We start from the raw sequence: 27206 nt of genomic DNA, 5'->3' as shown, positions 1-27206 counted from the left end.
AACTGATAACAGGAATTTTAAACACAAAAAGTGCCAACAGCCCACCATTATCGTACTGAAATTATCATTATTCGTTTATGAAGTTAGGTAGAAATGTCATCTATCTATTTACCCAAAATCCGGTCTAGTGTCTTCTTTGAATTTTGGTGCTAATGTACCTGCTCTAATTGACATCAGCAAACTTGCCCCGGGCTTGGAAAAAGTTTGTAAAACAGATACTGCTGGCAACTTTACAAGATTGAGAGAGAAGATCATTCAAATCTCTTGATGCAGCCATCTAGAAAGATGCCTCCACCAATTTATTTGGAAGTTCATTCTAAGTGCTAACCATTCCATATTCTACAACACTCCGAATTCCAGAGGTGAGAGTGATTGCCCTTGATTTCAAGACAGCATTTGACAGTGTGTTGCATCAAGGAATCCGAGCAAAACTGAAGTCAATGGGTATCTGGGGAAAGCCTCTGCTGGTTGGTGTCATACCTGGCACAAAGGAAGATGGTTGTGGTGGTTGGCGGTCGGAATTTAAATCAACTCTGTTCCAGGACATCACTACCCGAGGGTAGTGTGCTAGGCCCAATTATCTTCAGCTGTTTATTCAATGACCTTCCTTAAGGTCAGAAGTAAGAATGTTTGCTGATGATTTCACAACGTTCAGCATCATTCGTGATGACTCAGATACTGAAGCAGTCCATGTAAATGCAGCAAGACCTGGACAATATCCAGGCTTGGGCTGACGAGTAACATTCGTGCCACACAAATGCCAGGTAATGACCATCTCCAACAAGAGAGAATCTAACCATCACTCCTTGACATTCAATGCCATTACCATCGCTGAATCCTCCATTATCAACAACCAGAAACTAAACTGGACTGGCCATGAAAATATTGTGGCTACAAGAGCAAGTCAGAGGCTTGGACTCCTGCACTGAGTAAATCGCCACCTGACTCCTCAAGGCCTGTCCACCATTTACAAGGCGAGGCAGAGTATGAGGGAATGAACTCCACTTGCCTGAATGAGTAGAATTCCAACAACACAAACTTGGCAGTATCCAAGACAAAGCAGCCCATTTGATTGGCACTCCTTCCACAAACATTCATTCGCTCTAACATCGACGAACAGTGGCAGCAGCGTGTACCATCTGTAAGATGACTGCAAGAACTCGTCAAAGTGCCTTAGGCAGCAACTTGCAAATCCAATTGACCCGAAACATCAGCTCTTTTCTTTCCTTACAGATGCTGCCAGACCTGCTGAGGTTTTCCAGCATTTTCTCTTTTGGCTTGCAAATCCACAATTGCTATAATCCAGAAGGATGAGAACAGCAAACACATGGGAACACCAGCACCTAGAAGTTTCTCTCCAAGTCACGCACCATCCTGGCTTGCTGTTCCTTCTCTGTGGGGTCAAAATTCTGGAACTCCCTCCCTAACAGCACTGTGGGTGAACCTACACCACATGAACTGAAGTGGTTCAAGATGGCAGCTCACCGTCATCGTGGACAATTGGGGATGGGCAATAAATGCTGGCCTATCCAGTGACACTCATGTCTGGAAATTATTTTTTTAATATAAAGAAGAATTTACCTTTTACTAGTTTGAACCTGTGTCCCCTTTCACACTCATGGTATAATTTAACTGTTAACTTTTCCAGCACTGTAACTATCCACCTAACCTACACCTCATTGGAAAACTAAGAAATTTAGCATGGCCAATCCACCTAACCTGCACATCTTTGGACTGTGGGAGGAAATGGAGCACCCAGAGGAAACCCACACAGACATTGGGAGAATGTGCAAATTCCACACAGGCAGTCAGTCACCCAAGACTGGAATCAAACCCAGGTCGCTGGCGCTGTCTGACAGCAGTGCTAAGCACTGGGCTGCCTTGACTACCTTGTATGCCTCAAAGAACATGTCTTGGATGCCTCATTTCCAGGTAGAAACACTCGGATTTCTTCCGCCTTTCTCAAAACTCAGATCATTGACACTAAAGATGATCAGCTTTGTGGCTCTTCTCTGCATTTGCTAGTGATCAGAACTGATCGCAATACTCAAATGTGCAGTTTTACCAGAGCAGCAAATTGTTATCATACCCTGCTTTGACCTGTATTTTCCTGTTTTTGCTTATAGCTTGCTGATTTGCTGCTGTGCATTGGGCATTTTTAGCATCAAGTCTACTCCTAGTTCTTCCTCAGTTCAGCTGTCTGTAGTACACATACCATCGAACACTTTTGCCCTAAGTGCAAAAAATGTTTTTGTCACTTTGATGCCCACTTTTACATATTTCTTCCAATTCTTTCTGGCTTCTGGGCCACTCTTCCAATTTCATTGCACTTTTCAGTTTGATATCAAGTACAAATTTGACCACTTGAGTTTCTGGATTCGGATGATTTGTGTAAATTAGAATCAGTTGTCATCTCAATGATAAGTCTGAAATGAGCCTTCCCCAGTCTGACACAACTCCAGTAGGCAGTACTTGTTTCCTATCTTTGCCAGTTTCATAACTACTGTGGAGTTTATCCTTGTATTGAGCATTGTTGCCAAGTCATTACTATTGTAGGCACATTTCATGCACATTGCACATTGGTACCAATGACATAGGTAAGAGAAGGGACGGGGATTTAAAGCAGGAATTTCTGGAGCTGGGCTGGAAGCTGAGAGCCAAGACGAAACGTGGTCATCTCTGGTACGTTGCCGGTACCACGTGATAGCGAGTTGAGGAACAGGGAGAGAGTGCAGTTAAATATGTGGTTGCAGGGATGGTGTAGGAGGGAGGGTTTCAGATATGTGGATAATTGGAACACGTTCTGGGGAAGGTGGGACCTGTACAAACAGGACGGGGTGCACCTGAACCAGAGGGGCACCAATATCCTCGGAGGGAAATTTGTTACGGCTCTTCAGGGGGGTTTAAACTAATTTGTCAGGGGAGTGGGAAAGGGAGTTGTAGTCCAGAAGTCAGTGAGGGTGGTGAGGTATTGGGGAAGGTATCAGGGTCAAGGGTGGGTACTGGTAGACAGGAAGGTGGGTTGAAGTGTGTCTACTTCAATGCAAGGAGCATCCGGAACAAGGTAGATGAACTTGGGGCGTGGATTGGTACTTGGGACTACGATGTTGTGGCCATTACGGAGACGTGGGTAGAACAAGGACAGGAATGGTTGTTGGATGTTCCGGGGTATAGATGTTTCACTAAGTGTAGGGAAGCTGGTAAAAGAGGTGGAGGAGTGGCATTGTTAATCAAGGATAGTTTAACGGCTGCGGAAAGGCACTTCGTGGGGGATCTGCACACTGAGGTAATATGGGCTGCAGTTAGAAATAGGAAAGGAGCGGTCACGTTGCTAGGAGTTTACTATAGGCCCCCAAATAGTAATAGAGATGTGGAGGAAGAAATTGCTAAGCAGATTATGGATATGTGTGGGGGTCACAGGGTAGTTGTCATGGGGGACTTTAACTTTCCAAATATTGATTGGAACCTTTGTAGGTCAAATAGTTTGGATGGGGCAGTTTTTGTGCAGTGTGTGCGGGAGGGTTTCCTGACACACTATGTGGATGGGCCGACTAGAGGTGAGGCCACATTGGATTTGGTACTGGGAAATGAACCGGGCCAAGTGTTAGATTTGGTTGTGGGAGAGCAATTTGGAGATAGTGACCACAATTCGGTGTCTTTTGTTATTGCAATGGAGAGGGATAGGGCCGTACGGCAGGGCAAGGTTTACAATTGGGGGAGGGGTAATTATGATGCGATTAGGCAAGAATTAGGGGGCATAAGTTGGGAACAGAAACTGTCAGGGAAAGGAACTAATGAAAAGTGGAACTTTTTCAAGGAACAAATACTGGATGTCCTTGATAGGTATGTTCCTGTCAGGCAGGGAGGAAATGGCCGAGTGAGGGAACCATGGTTCACAAAAGAGGTGGAATGTCTTGTGAAAAGGAAGAGGGAAGCTTATGTAGGGATGAGGAAACAAGGTTCAGATGGCTCGATTGAGGGTTACAAGTTAGCAAGGAATGAGCTGAAAAAGGGGCTTAGGAGAGCTAGGAGGGGACATGAGAAGTCCTTGGCGGGTCGGATCAAGGAAAACCCCAAGGCTTTTTACTCTTATGTGAGGAATAAAAGAATGACCAGGGTGAGGTTAGGGCCGGTCAAGGACAGTAGTGGGAACTTGTGTATGGAGTCAGTAGAGATAGGCGAGGTGATGAATGAATACTTTTCTTCAGTGTTCACCAAGGAGAGGGGCCATGTTTTTGAGAAAGAGAAGGTGTTACAGGCTAATAGGCTGGAGGAAATAGATGTTCGGAGGGAGGATGTCTTGGCAGTTTTGAATAAACTGAAGGTCGATAAGTCCCCTGGGCCTGATGAAATGTATCCTAGGATTCTGTGGGAGGCAAGGGATGAGATTGCAGAGCCTTTGGCGTTGATCTTTGGGTCCTCGCTGTCCACGGGGATGGTGCCAGAGGACTGGAGAATGGCGAATGTTGTTCCTCTGTTTAAGAAAGGGAATAGAAATGACCCTGGTAATTATAGACCGGTTAGTCTTACTTCGGTGGTTGATAAATTGATGGAAAGGGTCCTTAGGGATGGGATTTACGACCATTTAGAAAGATGCGGATTAATCCGAGATAGTCAGCACGGATTCGTGAAGGGCAAGTCGTGCCTCACAAATTTGATAGAATTTTTTGAGGAGGTAACTAAGTGTGTTGATGAAGGTAGGGCAGTTGATGTCATATACATGGATTTTAGTAAGGCGTTTGATAAGGTCCCCCATGGTCGGCTTATGATGAAAGTGAGGAGGTGTGGGATAGAGGGAAAGTTGGCCGATTGGATAGGTAACTGGCTGTCTGACCGAAGACAGAGGGTGGTGGTCGATGGAAAATTTTCGGATTGGAGGCAGGTTGCTAGCGGTGTGCCGCAGGGATCAGTGCTTGGTCCTCTGCTCTTTGTGATTTTTATTAATGACTTAGAGGAGGGGGCTGAAGAGTGGATCAGTAAATTTGCTGATGACACCAAGATTGGTGGAGTAGTGGATGAGGTGGAGGGCTGTTGTAGGCTGCAAAGAGACATAGATAGGATGCAAAGCTGGGCTGAAAAATGGCAAATGGAGTTTAACCCTGATAAATGTGAGGTGATTCATTTTGGTAGGACAAATTTAAATGTGGATTACAGGGTCAAAGGTAGGGTTCTGAAGACTGTGGAGGAACAGAGAGATCTTGGGGTCCATATCCACAGATCTCTAAAGGTTGCCAGTCAAGTGGATAGAGCTGTGAAGAAGGCCTATAGTGTGTTAGCTTTTATTAACAGGGGGTTGGAGTTTAAGAGCCGTGGGGTTATGCTGCAACTGTACAGGACCTTGGTGAGACCACATTTGGAATATTGTGTGCAGTTCTGGTCACCTCACTATAAGAAGGATGTGGAAGCGCTGGAAAGAGTGCAGAGGAGATTTACCAGGATGCTGCCTGGTTTGGAGGGTAGGTCATATGAGGAAAGGTTGAGGGAGCTAGGGCTGTTCTCTCTGGAGCGGAGGAGGCTGAGGGGAGACTTAATAGAGGTGTATAAAATGATGAAGGGGATAGATAGAGTGAACGTTCAAAGACTATTTCCTCGGGTGGATGGAGCTATTACAAGGGGGCATAACTATAGGGTTCGTGGTGGGAGATACAGGGCGGATATCAGAGGTAGGTTCTTTACGCAGAGAGTGGTTGGGGTGTGGAATGGACTGCCTGCAGTGATGGTGGAGTCAGACACTTTAGGAACATTTAAGCGGTTATTGGATAGGCACATGGAGCACACCAGGATGATAGGGAGTGGGATAGCTTGATCTTGGTTTCAGATAAAGCTCGGCACAACATCGTGGGCCGAAAGGCCTGTTCTGTGCTGTACTGTTCTATGTTCTATGTATTTCATCTCCCTAATGCCACCCTACAGAACACTAGTGACTGGTCTCCAAAAGGATCCAAATCCATCTAACTATTTTTTGCGCGTGTCTTGCCAACCAGTTCTCAATCCAGCTTGACTGTTCCAACCATTGTATTGAAATGTTTAACATCACAATAAGTGCCAATGGTTGCATTGTCTATTAATTCTGAGGGGTTTAATCATAAAGTGCATAACTTTTAAATTCCATTGTACATGTACCTTGTTTTTTTTGTATTGTCACTGCTCATAATCTCCCTTTATAATTAGAAAAGTAAATTATCATGATTGGCACGTTTGTTTTTAAAAAATACTCCTAGTGCTAAAAAGGTGAAATGTTGCTTTACATTGTGAAATAAAAAGGATGTGGATGGAATACCTTTTTAAGTGAAAAAAGAAAATGCTGGAAATGTCCAGCAGATCTTGCAGTATCTGTGGAGAGAGAAACAAAATTAACATTCCAGGTCAGTGGCCTTTCATAAGAACATAAGAAATAGGAGCAGGAGTAGGCCATCTAGCCCCTCGAGCCTGCCCCGCCATTCAATAAGATCATGGCTGATCTGAAGTGGATCAGTTCCTTTCATCAGAACTCAAAACATTTAACAGTATTAAAGCAGCTCAGAAGTCGGGACTGTCTCGAAGGCAATTAGGGATGTGCATTGAATGTTGGCTGTGTCAGTGAAAGCCCACATTCAATGAAAGAACTAATAAAAACAGAACAAAAGGGCCTGTGATATGGTGGAAGACAGGTGAGATTGTGACAATGGGGACAATGGTGCAAGGCAAAAGAGTGTGGTGTTGGGACAAGTTAAGAAACAAAAGATGCGTTTAGAGATGTTAATGGCAAAATGCAGAATTATTACAACCAACTGTAATCCAAATTTTTTTTAAAATGAGCATAGGGTGTATGCTGAAATTGTTGAAACCTGTGTTGAGTCAGAAGTCTGTAAAGTGCGGAGTAAAAAGATGAGTTCCTCGAGCTTTTATTGAGCCCAAGGTCAGAGTAGAAAACTGAATGGAGGTACTTCACAATGTTGGCCACCCGGTCTGCATTTGGCCTCTCTGATATAGAGAAGACAACATTGTGAATAGCAAATACAGCACATTCTATTGAAAGCAAGTAATTCAGTTTCAGCTAAAAGAAATATAAGGAGCTTTGTAAAGTGAGAAGTAAGATGAAAGGGCATGCATGGGAAGATGCTACAAGAACAGGAGAGAAGATGTTGGGGCTGACTTGGTGTGAACTAGGTATGACAGAGGGGAAGGAGTCTTCAGAATGCTAAAAGGGGTGGGGAGAGAGAAATATATTTGGTGTGTGGCATCACTTGGGAGTGGCGTGAGATGAAGCATTACATCTGAAGGCTGGTGGGGTGGATCTCTACTATGGTTCTGGGGGTGTGGGGAGTGTAATGGATATAGGTTAATAGGTTCTCCCAGAAACGGAGACAGAGGAATCAAGAAAAGAGTCAAAGTTGGCCTATGTGACGATGAGGGAAGAGTGAAAATTGTCAATTTAAACCGTCTGTGCTAAATTCATATGAAACATATCTAATATTTACCTGATATGTAATTGATGTTTTTGTGCCCTGGTGTAAGACCCTTCAATGCTTTTTACCAGGTGATGTGAACGGGTGCACAGTGGCACTATTATATAATATATTGTCCACAACACAGTGAGTCTATCCATTAGATTATGAAGCTGCACAGAAGTTTCAAATTCAAAATCCTGTCGGTGTTAAATTACTTAATCTCAGGGTAATGGTGGCACCATGACAATTGACGTCATCAGCCCTGGGTTTGCTCTTATGAAGGCTATTGACCCCAATGGTTTCCACTGTTAAGACTAACACACATTATGGTTACCTGAGAGACACATTGGAAGGTGGCCAGTGCCTGAGACTGCAGCCTACCAAGCCAAGGAAGTGAGAAAATAAATAACCTTGCAGAAGTAATCGCTGCAGTGCAAGCAGTCAACACAAAAACATTTTTAGCCAACATGGCTTCTCTTAAAAACATTTTAAATTCTGGCATACAATTTTAACATTGGGAAATAAATACTGGCCATGTAATTTATAGTAAGAAGTCTAACAACACCAGGTTAAAGTCCAACAGGTTTATTTGGTAGCAAAAGCCACAAGCTTTCGGAACAGGCTGTCCCTTCGTCAGATGGGTGGGAATTCTGAGAACTCCCACCCACCTGACGAAGGGACAGCCTGTTCTGAAAGCTAGTGGCTTTTGCTACCAAATACACCTGTTGGACTTTAACCTGGTGTTGTTAGACTTCTTACTGTGTTTACCCCAGTCCAATGCGGGCATCTCCACATCATGTAATTTATAATCATAGTGAGACAGATTGTAGGCCTATTTTGAAGGTGCGGAGCTCTTTATTTTGAGAGATGTGTCAAAGCACAATAAATTGTCTTAATCTGACGGTAATATAGCCCTCCAACCACCAGAGGTTGCAGTATTCTGCTGAACCTTCAATATCATTCTACACCCTCTTGTGCTAATGCAGTGGTTTTGTTAAGAAACCACTTCCCAGTTGTATTGAGATTAGCTTTGGTTCAAAGAGTGCTTCCTGTTGGAGTGTAATCATATCACAGTCACGGAATAGTTTTGTAGTCGAGCGTAGTCTTTAAGCTCTCCAGGCCCCAGAGCCTACTTCGAGGATCCTTGACTGCCTATTTTTTTTTACAAGCCTGGCACTGATTGGTGCAATTTTCTTTATCCTGTCTGCAGCCCATCCAGCCAGGGGAAGAACTGTTGGTGTGGTACAATGGGGAAGACAACCCAGACATTGCAGCTGCTCTAGAGGAAGAGAGAAGTAATAATCTGAACAAGAGGAGCTCTCCAAGAGGCAGGAAAGGTAAGGGAAGCTTCATAGTTCTTTTGGGTTGGTGACTGGGTGGGGCAAGTGCAGTACAAAATGTACCTCCTACTTACTTTCCAGAGTGATCTAGGGAGGGGGGAGAAAGAAGGGATATTTTTTGAGTTTTGAAAGTACTGCAGGACTGGATGAAGTGAGCTCAGTTAAACTGCAGTTGTGCTTTAGGAGTGGCACTGGAACGTCAGCTGGAGAAATGCGACTGCATGACCTTCCCAGGCTTCAGACTCCGGCACTGTTGTAGAAGAACATTGAAATGCAGAAATACTGCTCTAGTCATTTCTCATTTAAAGCTCCACTGTTTCTCTTTCGTTTTTTTTGTTCAACAAAATTTTAGACTTGGCTTCTAAAACTGAAAGCTCACTTTTTTTAACACTTTGGGGATTTGGAAACTGATGAGAGGCTTGTGATTGTGACTTTTAGAAATGTTTACTCAGACAAAGATGGTTCTTTTTGCTATTGGGAGACAGTGTTGGAAGTGTAGAAGCAGATTGAAGTGTGTTAGTGAATTGTGTTATGTAAGCAGTTTCTAATTTCAGAGGCCTACAAAATGGATGCAGCTGCTTAATAATTCACTGAATAAGTTGATTGTTCCCAGCATTTTACACCAATCTAAATGTTGCTTTGTCTCTTATCTCAGAATCTTGAAACACAATAGAAAAATAACATCACGGGCTGTATCTAAAATCTTAAAAAGCCCAACCATTCTGAATAAATTGATTTTATTTCTCTTCCCTTCAGTACAATAATATTTCCTCACCTTTCCAGTCAACAAAATACTTCAGAAATATTTTTCTTCAGAGAATGGCTGCAAAGTAAAGGGACACAGCAAGAGTTTTTGTTTTAGATTCAGCTTATTTGACTTCAAACAATAAAACTCTGAAATTTTTCTTTCAAACTGGAGAACAATAGTTGTTTGATTTGGATGTGCGGGGAGAGAACAGAAAATATAATCTAAGTCAATCAGAGTGCAAAAGAATGACGACTCTTGGGTTAATTTTGAATTTATTAAGGCTGATGGTGGAAAATTTGCAGTTAGCTGGAACGAAACTTTTACCCCTTTAAAATTGTGTCTCTATATTGAGTATTTAAGAATAGTGCAGCCCCGTTGGGCTGTTTCGAACAAAAATAAAGATCATCATTGCTGCGTTATTATTTTTAAAAATGCAAAAACAGTAAGTTACTGATCCAGGTCCTCCTCAGGGTCCATAAGCAATTATTGCAAGAGAGATTTTTTTGAAGTACTGTGGTCAGCAACACATATGGGAAAGAAACTGCTTGTGCAAAACAAATCAAATAAAACTTAATGAAAATATGGACATTGATAAATTTTAGAACTTGTCCCTCATCAGGAAGTAGGAATTCTATAAAGAAAAATGACTGCAGCAAGAATCTTACTCCCAAATGTTGCGAATCCTGATAAACACACAACTAGTTTGCCAAGGAATGTTGTGCTTGGATCTGCTTTTTGTAGCTGACCTGTGTAATATATCAAAGCCATTTTAGTCACCCATGGAGACTGCAGTAAACTAAAACTGTTTTATGAAGCAGCATTCTTTGTTGTACTAGCTCATTGTTATTTGTTGGATCCTGGAAACTTGTTTGGTACGCTGGAAATTTGTACAATAAATTTTTTTTGGTAGGTTGGAATTCTAGATCAGAATTCTTGGGTTCTCACTCTTTATGACAAATGCATATGTGTGGACAGTGAGCAAGGTCCCTCGTTGATATTTTTTTTCCATCCCTAATCTAGGGACACCAAGGCCAGTTGTGCCTCTTGTTGTCCCAGTTGAGATCGTTGAACTTGGCTTACGATCAGCATGATCTTTTTACTCCTCCCAAATTTTATAACTGCATCAATTGTCTCCCATTGTGATTTTACTGTTAAAAGGTCAAAGATTCAGATTTTCTGTTAAAATAATAACACTGCCACAAATTATTGAATTAAACCTGTCGTGAATAGAACATGCCACAATTGGTTGTTTTATGAAAATAAGCTGTTAGCAAATCAAACTTCACTCTCATCCCCAGTATTAGAGAGATTGCATAGTAATATACTTTTATATATCATATTTTTGCAATAATACAAAGGCTCATTAATATAGTTTATCATGCCTCTCAGCTAGATCGCGAGACACTTGAGATACAGTTGATTATTTTGAATTTTAGTGACTTATTTTAGGTAAATATGGCAGCCATTTTTGCACTGAGCGAAATAGTATGAACAGTGAAGTGATCAACTAGTTGCTGTTTGTGGTGATGGTGACTGAAGGAAGATTGTTGGTCAGGATGATAGGAGAATTTTCTACATTTACAGTTACATGTAATGCCTAAGGATCTTTATCATAGATCGGAATAGATAGCAAACTCGTAGCTTAACATCCCATTTAAAGGACAGCATCTCTGACAATACAGCACTTGACTGATGTGCCAATCTTTTATTGTGTATTCATGTTAATTCCTTAATTGGGCCTGGAAGCTGCAAAATCAAATGACTCCAAAGTAGAGGCAAATTGGCAGCATGATTCCTTTTTCCCATATAACCAAATTGCTCAGATTTAAGTTCTGCATTACTGAGGGTGCATCCAAAGCTATGAATAATGGTAGTAACTGGTTTGAGCAAGGAATAGAATAATGCTTAAGTGAGGGAACTTTCATTGATGTAGCATTTTTCAAATTCTTGATGTCCAAAAGACTTGCAATCTTTATAAATCACTTCTGAAGTGCAATTGCTTTTGTTATTTGGGGAAAACAGTTTACATGGAGCAAGGTGCCACAGCAGCAATAAGATAATTGGTGCTATTGAGAGATAAATATTGGCCAAATAACAACTGAAGTCCTCTGCCTCTCTTTGAGTAGTGTAATGGGATCATTTACATCCAGCTGTGATTACAGATAGGGCCTTGGTTTATATTATCCAACCACCTCCACAACTCCCTTTAGCACTGCACTGAACTGACAGTCTAGATTATATGCTCAAATCCCGGGGTGTGGCTGGACTCCACAATCCTCTGATATGTTAAAATACATAGTTGTACAAAACAGGTCATTCTTCTGAACTAACCTATCAACATGTACCCACCACAGGAGTGGACTTGTGTGTCCTACAGTTGAGCTTAGGTTGACACTTCAGAGAGCTTGCAGAAGAGGAGGAGTGAAAGTTGAGGGGTTTGGAGAGAAAGGAACAAATGTAGATTATTGGTGGGAAGTAAATAGATTATCAGTAGCGGTATGTTTTCTGAATGATACCAGGGAGCTCCTTGGAGTTGGGGAAGTTATTGAATTTCATATTAGTGTTCTCAAATTTTGGGAAGTTATTGAATTTTATATTTGTGTTCTCAAATTTTAGACGATTTCTCTGCGTTGTAAGAGTTTCAGCAAATTCAGTTAAGTAAATCCTTGATGTTACATTCCCTCCCATTGTCTGAAAGACGTGCTGGTTAGGTGCATTGGCCATGTTAAATTCTCCCCCAGGGGCGGCATGATGGCACAGTGGTTAGCACTGCTGCCTCATAGCGCCAGTGACCCGGGTTTAGTTCCAGCCTCGGGTCACTATCTCTGGGGAATTTGCACATTCTCCCCCGTGTCTGTGTGGGTTTCCTTGTTTCCTCCCACATTCCAAAGATGTGCAGGTTAGGTTGATTGGTCGTGCTAAATTGGCCCTAGTGTTAGGGGCATTAGCAGGGCAAATTAGCAGGGGTGCCGGGAATAGGACCTGAGTGGGATTGTGGTCTGTGCAGACTCGATGGGCCGAATGGCCGCCTCCTGCATTGTAGGGATTCTATGTTGTACCCGAACAGGCGCTGGAGTGTGGTGATCAGGGGATTTTCACAGTAACTTCATTGCAGTATTAATGTAAACCTACTTGTGACACTGATAAATAAACTTTAAACTTTACATTCACATTCATTCTCTTTCCCCTCCACCCCAGATTAAACCGAACGTTTTATGTGACAAATGGGAATTCCCTTTTCAAAATTTTAACTCAAACATATTCACTGCTTGAGAGGAAGAGCAAAGCAGCATTAGGGGAAGGGCCAGTTCTGCAGCTAGTTTTCCACCGTATTAGAAGGATATTAAATCTCCTTATGGAATATATCTTTTTGCATTTTTGCATAATTAGGGCACTATTTAAAGCATCAAGTAGATTTTCTGACTGAGTAATTTATGTATATGCAGAAGGGGGCATGCACATACGTGTGTGTGTATAGATGAGATATTAACTGTCTTGAAGCTGGCTTCCTTTTACTAAGATTGGTTTTAACAGTCTAGATAAGTGTCATCTTCGTAATAAGTATATTCATTCCAACCTTGTTGTACTTGCTAATCTCGACTACTGCCTTGTGCTGTGCATAGAGTCTTGCAGTACAGAGGAGGCTAGACCATCCCTCACGAGCCGTCCAATTAATTCCACTCCCCTCCTCTCTTCCGTTGACTCTAAAAGCTTTTCCTCTTCAAGTATTTGTATTCAGTTTCATTTTGAAAGCTACTATTGAATCTACTTGCACAACTCTTTCTGGCAACGCATTCTAAATCATCATCATTTGCTGCGTTAAACAAAAAACAATCTCCCTACTGCTGCTTTTGCTGTTACTGCTGAGTTGGGGTGGAGAAGTTGGTAGGAGTTTGGATTTTTACTTCCACAAAATAGTCCAAACAGAACCAAGGACACTATTGCTAACTAGTCATTGGGTCCCTTAAAAAGCATGTTAGCCTTGCCATTGGGATGAGGAGTAACACGAGTCTGCTCAGTCAAGTAATGGTTAATGTATTGAGTTACAGAAGGTTACTTTACTAATGTTAAACTAATGTTTTGGCAGATTCCTCAAGGTTGCAAGTCCTATGATTTATATGCCCACTGGCTGATTAAGATTGGTGGGGTAGAAAAATGAGTCAGATGCTATTTAGTAATTGAACACTCTTGTATAAATCTAAGATGTACTAGAACAGAATTTTTAATTGAAAGTCATCTTATTCTTAACGCACAAGTCCGCCTAAACCTGTTGTGATTGGTAACTGGATAGCTGCAACCTGCTTCACATTTGCTATATCTCAAATGGTTTGATATGTTCATGTTGCTGTGAGAAATTCATCGTTGTCTGATAGAAATATTAGGATGTTTTCTAGAATTTTATGTTCTCCTTTTCTCCAAAAACATCACTCTTCGATTCAGTTATCATGAGGGAAGTTTGGTCGTTGCACCCTAATGACTGATGTCCTTAGTGCCTTATTCTGAGGCAGATACAGTCAGTTGACTATCGGATTTGCTCATCTTTCCTTTCCCCAGGGCAGTGTGAAAGCTGATGAAACCAAAGTATGTTGTGCATTGCCCAAAAAGTTCATTTTTTTGTAAAGTTGTGGATTTTCAAGCATGGTTGAAGGAAGCTTTGTTGGGGGAGAAACCTTTAAAATCTGTGCCTTGTTTTGGGAGGAGGATTGTTGAATGGAATGTTGTTTCAATTGCAAATCTTCACCGTGCAGAATGAGCACAAAGGATATTTGAACAGTGAACTATTTTAAATAATCACTTGAATTTCTTCTTTTAACTCTGATCTGTCCAGTAAAACAAATTACACCTAATTGTTAGCCAATATAACATTTTAAGTCGGCAGCGTATTTTTAAAAACTAGTTTAAGATGGAACAATAATCGTACAGGAGTAATTTCATTAGAGGATATAGACTTAAACCATGTAGATACAGCTAGGCTAGCCTAGACAATTAGTGTGTGGTTATATTGACTTGATTTGTCAAAGTTAAGATGATTGTCTTGAAATCACTCCAGATATTGGTTACCTTTTGCAAAATGTTTATATATTTGCAGATCATCTTTGGTGCTTAGTTATTTTAATGCACTGACAGCCAACTTCCATCTGCCACTCTCCGTAAACTTGAGCTCATCCAGAACTCTGCCCGTATCCTAACTCTCACCAAGTCGTGCTCACTATTGTCCCTGTTTTTGCTGACCTATATTTGGCTCCCAGTCCATCAAATCTCATTTTAGCATAGCAACAGATGCCCATTGAAACTGTCAGTATGCTTTTACCACGGTGTGGGCGAAGGTAGATTTGTCCCTGTGATTTCAATGTAATAATTTGGTGTCAACTGTGTCATTTGAGGAGATGTCTGCAAGGTAGAGGTCAAATCTTGTAAGTACTGGGCGAGGAGCTTAAAATTATGATGTGTGTGTGTGTGTTTTCGCTCTCATGTTCCAATTTATGTCACAAATGTGTTGTAGTAATAGATGAAAATGAAGTGTAAATTTCCACTTGGATAACTGCTTAAAATTATTTTTATTTTAAAAATAAATACTTGACTAGAAATAAAGCCAGCTGTACAATTTTCTTCAAATTCTTTGAAGGGTGGGGAGAAGGATTTATGGGTGAATATGGCTTGTCACATATGATTTATAACTAGAGGAAAAAATTGCTAGCATTTGTACACAAGCAAAATCCCTGCTTCCCTTATCTACTTTCTTCAGCTTCCAGTTTAAACATTTTGTTCTCTGGTGGTATTTGTTGATGCGCAGTTATTGTCCATTCTTTGTTTCTCTGAGAAAGCAGTGATGGGCTTTCTTGAAGTGCTGCAATCCTTATGTTGCTGGTGCTTCCACAGTGTTGATGGGTAAAGGTTTTCCCAAAGGTAGGGGAGTCTAAAATTAGAGGGCATCGGTTTAAGGTGAGAGGGGAAAAAGATACAAAAGGGTCCAGAGGGGCAATTGCTTCACTGAGAGGGTGGTGAGTGCCTGAAATGAGCTGCCAGAGGAAGTAGGAGAGGCAGGTACAATTTTGTCTTTTAAAAAGCACTTACAGTTCCATGGATAAGGTGGATATAGAGGGATGTGGGCAATTGGGACAAACTTAGCGGTGAAAACTGGGCAGTGTGGACAAATGGGGCCAAAGGGCCTGTTTCCAATGCTATAAACTTCTATGGCTCTCTTTGAAATGCAGAAAAGTTATATAACTCTTGAGAGTAGTTAGGAGTTGTGTGGCTAGAATCATAGAGGGGTTTCAAATTGATAACCTGCGCTCCTCAGCATACCCAGCTTATAGCAAAGATCGTAAAATGTCAGAAAATATATGTTTACATATATTATTTCAGCGGAATCATATGCTTTACTCTCCACCAAGGCGTGCACATGCATAAATTTAGATTGTTAAAGAAGGTGTTGGAATGAAATAAAGATTTGTATAAGTGGAATTTTGTGATTCGTAGGTTTTGCAAATTGAAACCAAACCAAAAAAAAGACGGGGGAAGTGCTTTGTTATTTGGCCAAAACTGCTCACTGTATCAGTAATTTTATTAAATGTAAATGAAAAACATCGGTGTGAAGCTGCCATTGCAAAGGTTTGCACATGAGTACACAAGTAAGTTTAAAAGCAATAACTACCGGCTCGCATTTGAACAGCTGAAGGCTTGGAGCCTGTTTTGCACAATATTACAACAAACTGTTTGAGGTTGTTATTGAAAATGCGTTTTTTTTAAAAGAGGAAGTCAGGTAAAACTCTTTACTCCCTGCTTGCATGTGATTCCTCAGCCGGGGTAACCTTGTTTGTTCCACTTAGACATAGAGAAAATGTTTCCACTTGAGGGCAATCCACATCTAGGGGCCATAAGTATAAAATAGTAACTAATAAATAAAATAGGGATTTCAGGGGGAACTTTGTTACTCATTGGTGAGAATATGCAACACACTACCAGATCAAGTGGTTGAGGTGATTAGCATAGATACATTTATGCAGAAAGTAAAGTATATAAGGAAAATGAGATGAAATAAGGAGGTGTGGGTGGAGTGTGTAAACACTGTCATAAACCTGTTGGACCAAAGGGCCTGCTTCTGTTCTGTAAAACTCAAGTAATTGATGTGGTGGTGGCATCTGGACACTTAACATCAATAGCAACTTGGTTTATGCAGCATTTTAATATATTTTTTAAAAGTCCCAAAGTACTCTACCAGATGCTGAGACAAAACTGATATTAGGAGGGATTATTAAAAGGTTGATCCAAGTAAAGAAATGGAGTTGAATGTGGGCCTTAAAGGCGGAGAGAAGGAATGTGCAGGGGGAATTCTGAACCCTGGACCTACGGGTATGTCCATCATTGTGGGTGAAAGGTGGGAGGAAGCACAAGAGGTTAGCAGGACACAGCGATGAAGGCCAATATTACGAATTTGCCGATAGGTTGTTTTTGTGCTGGAGAATTTTCACTGTCGGAAGCTCAGCTCAGGGTCGAATAGAACGCCAAGATAGCAAAGTCCCTTTCAACTTGACAGTTGGAAAGAGGGCCAGAATCAGCAGTGAGGATGGTTTGTTTTTAATTTCTTTCACGGGATGTGGGCGTCATTGGCCTGGCAAGCATTTATTGCCCATCCCTAACTGTCCTTGAGAAGATTATGATGAGCTGACATCTTGAACTGTCGGAGTCCACATTGTGAAGGTAGACTCATAGTGTTGTGAGGAAGGGAGTTTGTAAGGCAGTGTTTGAAGACAATCATACCAACTGAAGTTAAGCACTTACAGGTGCAGGATGTTAATTGGATGGTTACCTGAGCGCATATAAAGAGTCATTCGTTGAGTGGAGTCAGAGATATACCTGTAATGTTACACTGTGAATATATCTATATCAATTAAAGGCTAACTTTGGATTCTCCTGTCACTAAATGGCTTTCTGGGATATAACAATACCTTCAGTCTTCCCACTGTTTAACTGGAGGAATTTGTGGCTCATTAGAGACCAGGTTTTAGGCAGTGGTCTGACAACACAGATGGTAGATGGATGGAGAAGTAAAAACATAGAAACCCTACAGTACAGAAAGAGGCCATTAGGCCCATCGAGTCTGCACCGACCACAAACCCACCAAGGCCCTACCCCCATATCCCTACATATTTACCCACTAATCCCTCTAACCTACGCATCTCAGGACACTAAGGGCAATTTTTTTAGCATGGCCAATCAACCTAACCCGCACATCTTTGGACTGTGGGAGGAAACCGGAGCACCCAGAGGAAACCCACGCAGACACGAGGAGAATGTGCAAACTCCACATAGACAGTGATAAAGCTGGGTTTTATCAGTATACATGTGAAAACTGATCCCATCTCTGTGGATGATGTCTTCAAAGGGCCATTTATAGATGGGGAGGAGGCCCAGGTCAAATCCTCAAGGGACTCGAGATAACACGATGGGAGAAGAATCCTTGGCTGAAGATGCTTTAGCTATAATTGGATAGTTTCAGAATGGTGCCAAAAGAGGGCAATCCCATTGATCTGGACAATGGAGTAAACAAGATGTTGCTTCAGTAGATGCTGGAAATGCTCAGCAGATTGGGCAGAAACATGGTTAACTTTTCAGATTGGTGACCTCTAATGGCGATTTAAGAAATTTTAAACAATTGTGAAACCATCAGAAAAGGAAAGAGAGTTAGCAACATCGGATTCTTCAGACGCTAAAGAAGCCATGTGGACTCTGTTAATGCTAACGCTGTTTCTCTCTCCACAGATGCCCCCAGACCTGTTGAATTTTTCTAGCATTTTCTATTTTTATTTCCAATTTCCAACATCCACAGCATTTTGTTTTTATTATCCCCCTTTCTATTTGTGTCAGTGTATGACCTAGGAAAAGATGCACTAACCTTGCATAAAAAGTATTTTGAGTTGACACTTGTATGATACTAGTACTTTGATTCCAATCATTCCCATCAGCAGTGACAGACCTGTAAACAATACTTCACCCAGATGTTGTGTAGCTCAGAATGATCGCTATGGCCACAACCCAAAATGGGAAGAAGATCATCTATAATTGTACTCCTGGGTGTTGTGAGCTTAATTGGATGGAATACAGAAATTACTTGTATTTATTGTTACACCTTACTAAAGTCCTAGTTGTAATCCTGTAAATTGTTATACAAATCGTTCATAGAATGCCCCTCCAGTGAATTAATACTCATTTTAAAGGATTAGTGAAATCACATGTCATAGTCATAGAGGTTTACGGCATGGAAACAGGCCCTTCGGCCCAACTTGTCCATGCCGCCCTTTTTTTTTAAACCCCTAAGCTAATCCCAATTGCCCGCATTTGGCCCATATCCCTCTATACCCATCGTACCCATGTAACTATCTAAATGCTTTTTAAAAGATAAAATTGTACCCATATCTACTACCTCTGGCAGCTTGTTCCAGACACTCATCACCCTCTGTGAAAAAATTGCCCCTCTGGACACTTTTGTATCTCTCACCGTAAACCTATGCCCTCTAGTTTTAGACTCCCCTACCTTTGGGAAAAGATATTGACTATCTACTTTGTCTATGCCCCTCATTATTGTATAGACCTCCAGAAGGTTACCCCACAGCCTCCTATGCTCCAGAGAAAAAAGTCCCAGTCTATTCAGCCGCTCCTTATAACTCAATCCATCAAGTCCCGGTAGCATCCTAGTAAATCTTTTCTGCACTCTTTCTAGTTTAATAATATCCTTTCTATAATAGGGTGACCAGAATTGCACACAGTATTCCAAGTGTGGCCTTACCAATGTCTTGTACAATTTCAACAAAACGTCCCAACTCCTGTATTCAATGTTCTGACCGATGAAACCAAGCATGCCAAATGCCGCCTTCACCACTCTGTCCACCTGTGACTCCACTTTCAAGGAGCTATGAACATGTACCCCTAGGTCTCTTTGTTCTGTAACTCTCCCCAACGCCCTACCATTAACTGAGTAAGTCCTGCCCTGGTTCAATCTACCAAAATGCATCACCTCGCATTTGTCTAAATTAAACTCCATCTGCCATTCATCAACTAACTGGCCCAATTGATCAAGATCCTGCTGCAATTGGAGATAACCCTCCTCACTGTCCACCATGCCACCAATCTTGGTGTCATCTGCAAACTTGCTAACCATACTCTCTATATTCTCATCCAAATCATTAATATAAATTACAAATAACAGTGGGCCCAGCACTGATCCCTGAGGCACACTGCTGGTCACAGGCCTCCAGTTTGAAAAACAACTCTCTACAACCACCCTCTGGCTTCTGTCAAGAAGTGGAGATGCCGGCGTTGGACTGCGGTAAACACAGTAAGAGTTTTAACAACACCAGGTTAAAGTCCAACAGGTTTATTTGGTAGCAAATGCCATTAGCTTTCGGAGCGCTGCTCCTTCGTCAGATGGAGTGGAAATCTGCTCACAAATAAGGCATACAGAGACACAAACTCAAGTTACAGAATACTGATTAGAATGCGAATCTTTACAGCTAATCAAGTCTTAAAGATGCAGACAATGTGAGTGGAGAGAGCGATGTGGAGATGCCGGCGTTGGACTGGGGTAAACACAGTAAGAAGTTTAACAACACCAGGTTAAAGTCCAACAGGTTTATTTGGTAGCAAAAGCTACCAAAAGCCAAATATTTAGAGCTCCGAAAGCTTGTGTGGCTTTTGCTACCGAATAAACCTGTTGGACTTTAACCTGGTGTTGTTAAACTTCTTACAGTGGAGAGAGCATCAGGCACAGTTTAAAGAAATGTATATTGTCTCCAGACAGGACAGCATGAGGACGACCTCAACCGGGATCTTGGGTTCATGTCACACTATCGGTAACCCCCACAACTTGCCTGGACCTGCAGAATCTCGCTGGCTGTCCTGTCTGTGAAATTAAGTCCAATGCTGCAAGTAGTTTCTTACTACTGTAAAGCCCAAGGCCTGGGCAATAATTTAATTCTGTCCAGGTGAAATATAATGTTCTCTGCTCCCCTAATCCTCTTTCCTTTGGATTCCTTTCAACTTTACTGAATTTTGTACATTGTAATAAATGGCCCTTCACAGTTTGTATGTTAACGTCATGGTCTAGAATTGGCTGACATTAGGTTCCTAGTCACAGGCTCCTTATTCTTGAACTCTGAACTAATTTGTTAGGTTCCTGTGTTGTGGAGGATTGAAAAAGATGATAATTACATATAGGAGGTTTCTTTCTTTTTAAGTACCGACTAGCACGTAGTTTCTACGTTGCAAGCCTTCACAAACCATCTTCCAGGATCAAAGTTGGCGTCAATAACCTTTTGACAAAACTGTTCTGACGAAAGGTCGTCAGTATGAAACATTAACTCTTTCGCTACAGATACTGTTAGACCTGTTGACTATTTCCAGAGTTTCTGTTTGCCATTTCAGATTTTCAGCATTCATCATATTTTGATTTGTGAATCTGAAATGATGGCAACTTCAGTAGCCCATCATCTAGAGAGACATTGTGAGCTGGAATGTTGGCTAATTGTTAATGTGCATATTGAATTTTGCCGACACCCACAGCTGTGATCCTAAAGAGAGTTAAACTCTCCCAATTGTTGTCTGGCGTAAGAGCAGCTAGCTGAAGGTTTCATACTGCACCTAACAATTTTTACCCACCAGACCGTGGAGGAGGGTGTTAAATTTTCAATTTTGAAGTAGCCTTTAAAATTAACCCCCCTCAGTACATTTTCAAGTATTGATGTTTGTGAAAGAGATTCAGACTCCAAAAAATGAGGGAGGTAAAGGATAAAGCAATTGTAAGAAGAAACCATGTCGTCCTCTGGCCTTGTGTCACCTGATGAAGGAGCCTGAGACTCCGAAAGCTGCTGCTGCCAAATAAACCTGTTGGATTTTAACCTGGTGTTGTGAGACTTCTTACTTGTGGGAAAACGCATAGCTTACTAGTTAAGGTGGACGGCTGGTTCGTGATGCAGAGTGACACCAACAGCATGGGTTCCTGCTGAGGTTACTCATGTCTTCTCAACCTCGCCTGAGGTATGGTGATCCTCAGGTTAATTCACCACCAGTCAATTCTCCCCCTCAAAGAGGAGAGCAGCCTGTGGTCATCAGGGACGATGGCAACTTTACTTTAAATGAGAAACTTACTTATACATCTATCTAAAGTTATCCATTGGTTGATAGCTATAAAGGTGCTTAGTTATAAGGAAGGAAAACTTGTATAGTGTCTCTATTATTAAGATTCTGTCTTTTGAGAGCATTACAAAATATTTTCTAAAGTTTGACCTGCCATTGCTAAACTTTCAGCCAGAGAGTGGTGAATCTGTGGAACTCTTTGCTGCAGGAGGCTGTGGAGGTCGGGCCATTGAGTGTCTTTAAGGCAGAGGTAGATAGGTTCTTGAATAATAAAGGGATCGGGGTTATGCGGAAAAGGCAGGAGAAAGGAGATGAGAAAAATATCAGCCATAATTGAATGGCGGAGCAGACTCGATGGGCTGAGTGGCCTAATTCTGCTCCTATGTCTTATGGTCATGGACAGTTTTCTATTTAATGGGCTACAATCACAGCTTACTTTTATGTAACATCTTTAATGTAGTGAAACATCCCAAGGCACTTCACAGGAGTGTTATTAAACAAAATTTGACACCAAGCCATGTGAGGTATTAGAACAGCTAACCAAAATCTTAGCCACAGAAATAGGTTTTAAGGAGCGTCTTAAAGGTGGGAAGAATTGCTGAACATAGAGCCTTGAAAGTGGAAGCTCCCTCCTGATTTGGAAATATATTGCCATTCCTTCACTGTTTCTGCATCTAAGCCCAGGAGCTCCCTCCCTAACAGCACTGTAGGGTATCTACGCTGCATGGACTGCAGCAATTCAAGAAAGCAGGTCACCACTACCTTCTCAAGAACAATTAGGGATGGGTAATAAATGCTGGCCTACACAGCGAAGCCTTCACCCTGTGCATGAATGAGAGAAAATGCTGGAGGCATGTTCACCAATGGTGGAGTGATTTACAAAATTGAGGTTTGCCTGAATGTATCACAAATTAAATTGCGTATGTGCCAGTTTAATACCTCACTCAAATGTTTCTGTTGAACAGCAATCTGCCTGTAGTCTGCTGTTTTTTTTTAAACTTTCACCTTCATAAGATGTGGCAAGCACCTCGGCCATGTTTATTGCCCATCATTATTTGCCACATAAGCTGGTGGTCCTTTTCTTGAACAACTGATTGATTTGGAACTGATTAGTTTGACAAACCAATTCAGTGGACATTAAGGATTAATCACGTAGTATGTGATTGAAATCATATGTAGATGAGGCTGGTTATGTGTGGCAGATTTCCTTTTGGGACAAATATGAATGAGCCAGTTGAGTTTTTACAGCGGCTAGTCACAAATTACCATATTTCTGAATTTGATTCCATGATGTGCCGTGACGGGATTTGTACTTGCATGTCTTGAGTTGCTAGTGTAGTATTTACTGTACTATGCTAACTTACCCTTTCCTCAAGGAGTTTTTTTGTATGCTGCCAAATAAAAATATCTTAAGCCAATTTTAAAGTCAACAGGTTGGAAGGATTGTGCTTGAGAGCACAGATTATAGGGTGCGCCCTTTGTCTATAATTATCAAGCTGTTTCTTAGTAACCTACAGGTTGTTGCATTATTAGGTCTATTGTTTACCGAAACTTGTGCATTCCTGTTTTTTTCAGCTTAATGACATTTAAAAAATCATCATAATTTGCAATTAAGTAAAATACCATTTCTGTGTGAGACTGCAGAGGAATCGAAAGTTGTTCCTGTCTGCAAGGGTCCTCTGTGAACTGATGTTGGGAATTCGGCCCATAGCAAAAATGACCCCAAATTTGTAATCTCACTGGCAAGAGATTAGGGCAGAATACATTGAACTTTAGTCTGTACCAAACTGAAAATTACATTGGTGGGTTTAGCTCATGTGGCAATTCAATTATGCATGCACTTCTCCACTTGTAACCTAATTGCTCTCCATGGCCAAGAAAAGTCGTGCAACTTGTTGATACTGTTATACTGCTGTATAAGGAAGGTGTGAACTTGTTAAATCTTTTTTGGAGGACTGGCTCTATTAATAAAATTGTTCATTAATTGGGACACAGTTAAAAAATAATTTCACTTTCACATTTTTCAATGTTCAAATATGATTCATAAATTTTTAACTTTTTGGCTAAGATCAAGCCCAAGATCAGGTGCAAAAACCTCTTGCCGGCTTGGATCTTGTTTGTCTCTCTTGTGGGGGACAATAAATTGGATTCAGTTTGAATTTGCATTGGCTTTGGAGCAAGCAAGGCAAAAGATTTGGGCTTGCCCAGTCCACTCTGCACATTGGCTTTGTAACTTGTAAGAATGTAGTAAAAAATAATAAAAGATTTGACCATTTGATTGTTTATCGCAGTTTTAGGCATCCCCCTCTTCGAAAAAGACGCTTGTTGCTAGTATTCCCTTTTTACAAGCAGCTGTACTTTGTGTGTAACCCTAAACAATGAACGATGTTTGTTGCAGTTCGATGCTGTCCTACCCAGCATGCAAATTTTTCAACAGTGATGGTGGCTGGAAGTGGTAACTGCTGCCAGCCCAACATTTCGAGGCAATGTGTAATATTAGGGCTAACTCAGCACAGTCCGCGGTTCAAACATGGGGCCTTCTCGTCAGTGTGGCTCAGTCCTATAATGTTTACTCATTGACAGAGAGGTTTCACTAAATTCCTATTTTTAGTGATTGAATGATGATTGTTCTGTGCTTTTTGTTCCATTAGATGAAAAATGATTGGAAATAAATTAACTATAAATGAATTGTTGCATGACATAGGATTACATAGATTATCAATAGGTGTATGCTGATGAAATTAGCGCACTCCAGGACTTCTGGGTGACCAGTCCTGCCATGCCTATGTCTGAGACAGAGAATCCTACAGTGCAGAAGGAGGCCATTCGGCCCATCGGGTCCGCACCGACCACAATCCCACCCAGGTCCTATCCCCATAACCCCATGCATTCACCCTAGCTAATCCCCCTGACACTAAGGGGCAATTTAGTATGGTTAATCCACCTGACCCGCAAGTCTTTGGACTTAGCATGACATCTTTATTCACATCCCTTTCCAATGAAGGCCAACACACCAGTTGCCTTCCTAATTGCTTGCTGTATCTGCATGTTTGCTTTTAGTGACTCATGAACAAAGATACCCAAGTCCCTTTGGATATCAACAATTCCTAACATCTCACCACTTCAGAAATACACTTTGTTTTTTCTACCACTTATGCTGTATTCCATCTACATATTCTTGCCCATTAACTTTGCCTAAGGTGGAAATGTCGAGCCTGTTCTCCTGCCCAGCATATGTTGGTCCAGGTCTTAGTACTGTGGGGAAGTGTGTTGAAGATGCAGGCTTGATAGAATTTCAATTCAGTGTGCTGTTCCATACGCTCTTAACTCAGCTTGGATATAACAGCTGCAGCCTTTGCATTGCATGCGTTGGTCTCAGCATCGAGTAACGGATTGCTGGTGATTGTAGAGCCTGGATATGTGAAGCTATCAACAACCTCTTGCGTCACATTGTCAGTACTGACTGATGGCAGTATCAACCTTTGTTTTCCTGATGCTGATGGTCAAATCAAAGTCATGAGAGAGTCTGTCCATTTGCCGCTGAAGGTGTTCCTCAGTATGGGCTGTTAGTGTACTTGTGCGCATTACCTTCACCTTGGATCTCAGGCGAGCAAGGCTAAACAGCTTCCATCAGTTCTGATATGCAAGAATTTTGGCAGTATTAGGATGTCAGCCACATCTTTCATTAATAAATTTATTGGGTTGTCTAACACAATTAGTATCTCAGTAATTTTCACACCAGCTCATGAGAGAGTTATAAAATGCCAAACCTGCCAGTGAAACCTTTCACAAGAGGAAGCTGAGCCAGAAGATGCTCAAACAATGTCTGTTTTATGTTCTTTTGTGGCCATAAGAAGCAGAGCGCTCTTCCAGGCCTCATCAGGAAGCTTTGGGCTTCCCTGTGTACAATTCCCAAGCAACAGCTGCAAGTTGACGAAATTCCCAGCCGGATAGTGATTTTTGGTTACGGCCACTTTCAAGCCTCAGGAATCCAATGGAAATTCACCCCAGAGTGTAGAAACTGTAATGCTTCCTTATCTGTAACTATTCATAACTTTATGCAGATGTATACATAACCATAACTCAGCTTTACCTTACCTAGTGACCATTCTTCACAAGAGTCTAAACAATAATTGTTAGTCAACTGTTGTTAATAGGATGGGAGCTGATCTAATCTTGTCAGTATTTGATGTTCACACACACACTTCAACAAGATCTCTGAATAGCGATCTTTGGAACCCCAGCTGTAATGTTTTTCTCCTGCTAGTGATACATTTGCACCACAACCATTGATTGTGCATTTGCCCAATTGATATTAACTAATGAAGCAGTGACCTGTGAGCTGTCAAGTCCCAAGTGGTTAAAGTAGTGCATTTTCCATTTACTGAACTAATGAGTAGTTGTAGTTTGTCTTGGATATTTGAGGTTACATATTTGCCCTCCCTAATTTACTTCGTGTTGATTGCTGCAGCAGCCATTTTATCCATAACCTTTTTGAGTTCTCAGTCATGCAGACCTATACCTGTATGACTGCCCACAGGTAGAGAAATCTTATAAATATTAGACATTGCAGCAGGACCTTACCAGTCATCCTCTGTGATCACTTTGTAAATATTATCTGTTGAATTGGCCTTTTCAGACAGAAGTGGAGCATTTTGTGAAAGTGTCTCTGATAGTAGATCTACTAATATACAGCTTGTAAAATTGCACAATGTAACTCGCACAGTTAAATGCAGTTAGACACTGCTGGGGCAGTACAAGGTACAGGGGTAATTTCATGAAGTGACATTGTGGGAAAGTGGCAATTCTGCAGATGACCTGACTGCCCTATGCAAACTGAGCAATTTCATCCAGTTACTGTGAGGAATTGGGTTCTGTTTTTGTTACCCGTCCAAACTTAAATGGGGTAATTCTTTCATCATTTTAGGAAGGTTTCCTTCCTAAAATAGTCTTCAAAGTGACTAAAAATATTTAATAAAATTTCACCAGATTTGAAGCAACTTGTGAAACCTTCACTGTGGTTGCATTTTTTTCAGTAATGTGAAATGTTCCCATTTCCTAGTTATTTCCCATCACTGAAAGTTGTAGCTGATGAGGCTCAATAGTGTTACATATTTTTTAAAAAGAGATATGTCTGCATCAACAATAGAACAATTACTGAAGGATTCACTACAGTGCAGTCACTTTAGTGAATTGATACGATTGCACGCCGAGGTTTTAACAAACACACTTCAGCTAATGCAATTACTTTGTGAGACTTGTGACTTACCTGTAACCACCAGCTTGTCATCTTGCTATTAAGCTCTCCAGAAACATTTCATGTTTGGAAGAAGAGAAACTATAATTCCCCTTTTGTATGTTTTTCTCAAGTGGTCACAGGAACAACTTGAATTTATCTAGCACCTTTGAAATCTTAACTTCCCAAAGGTGCTTCACAGGAACATTTTTAAACAAAATTTGACACTAAGCCAATTAGATGGTATTATGGCATGTGACCAAAAGCTTGGTCAAAGAACTAAATGTTGAGGCTATTTCAAAAAGCCACAATTACATGCA

At 41.3% G+C, this 27206-nt stretch overlaps 1 protein-coding gene across 2 annotated transcripts in view; it reads left to right on the top strand.

The window, feature by feature from the left end:
* prdm2b (PR domain containing 2, with ZNF domain b) overlaps window positions 1–27206 on the top strand; it is an 89973-nt gene that overhangs the window by 42463 nt on the left and 20304 nt on the right. The window contains exon 5 of one of the 2 annotated variants that reach the window (XM_078239035.1): window positions 8641–8767. In XM_078239035.1, the coding sequence (XP_078095161.1) occupies window positions 8641–8767 (127 nt within the window). Of the gene's footprint in view, window positions 1–8478; window positions 8768–27206 lie in introns of those variants that run through there. The other variant, XM_078239034.1, reaches the window with a different exon arrangement.

This window comes from Mustelus asterias, chromosome 22, assembly GCF_964213995.1.
Source record: "Mustelus asterias chromosome 22, sMusAst1.hap1.1, whole genome shotgun sequence".
Taxonomy (NCBI): Eukaryota; Metazoa; Chordata; class Chondrichthyes; order Carcharhiniformes; family Triakidae; genus Mustelus; species Mustelus asterias.
Note: the sequence above shows the minus strand (reverse complement) of the source record. Positions and strands in the feature narration are given on the sequence as shown.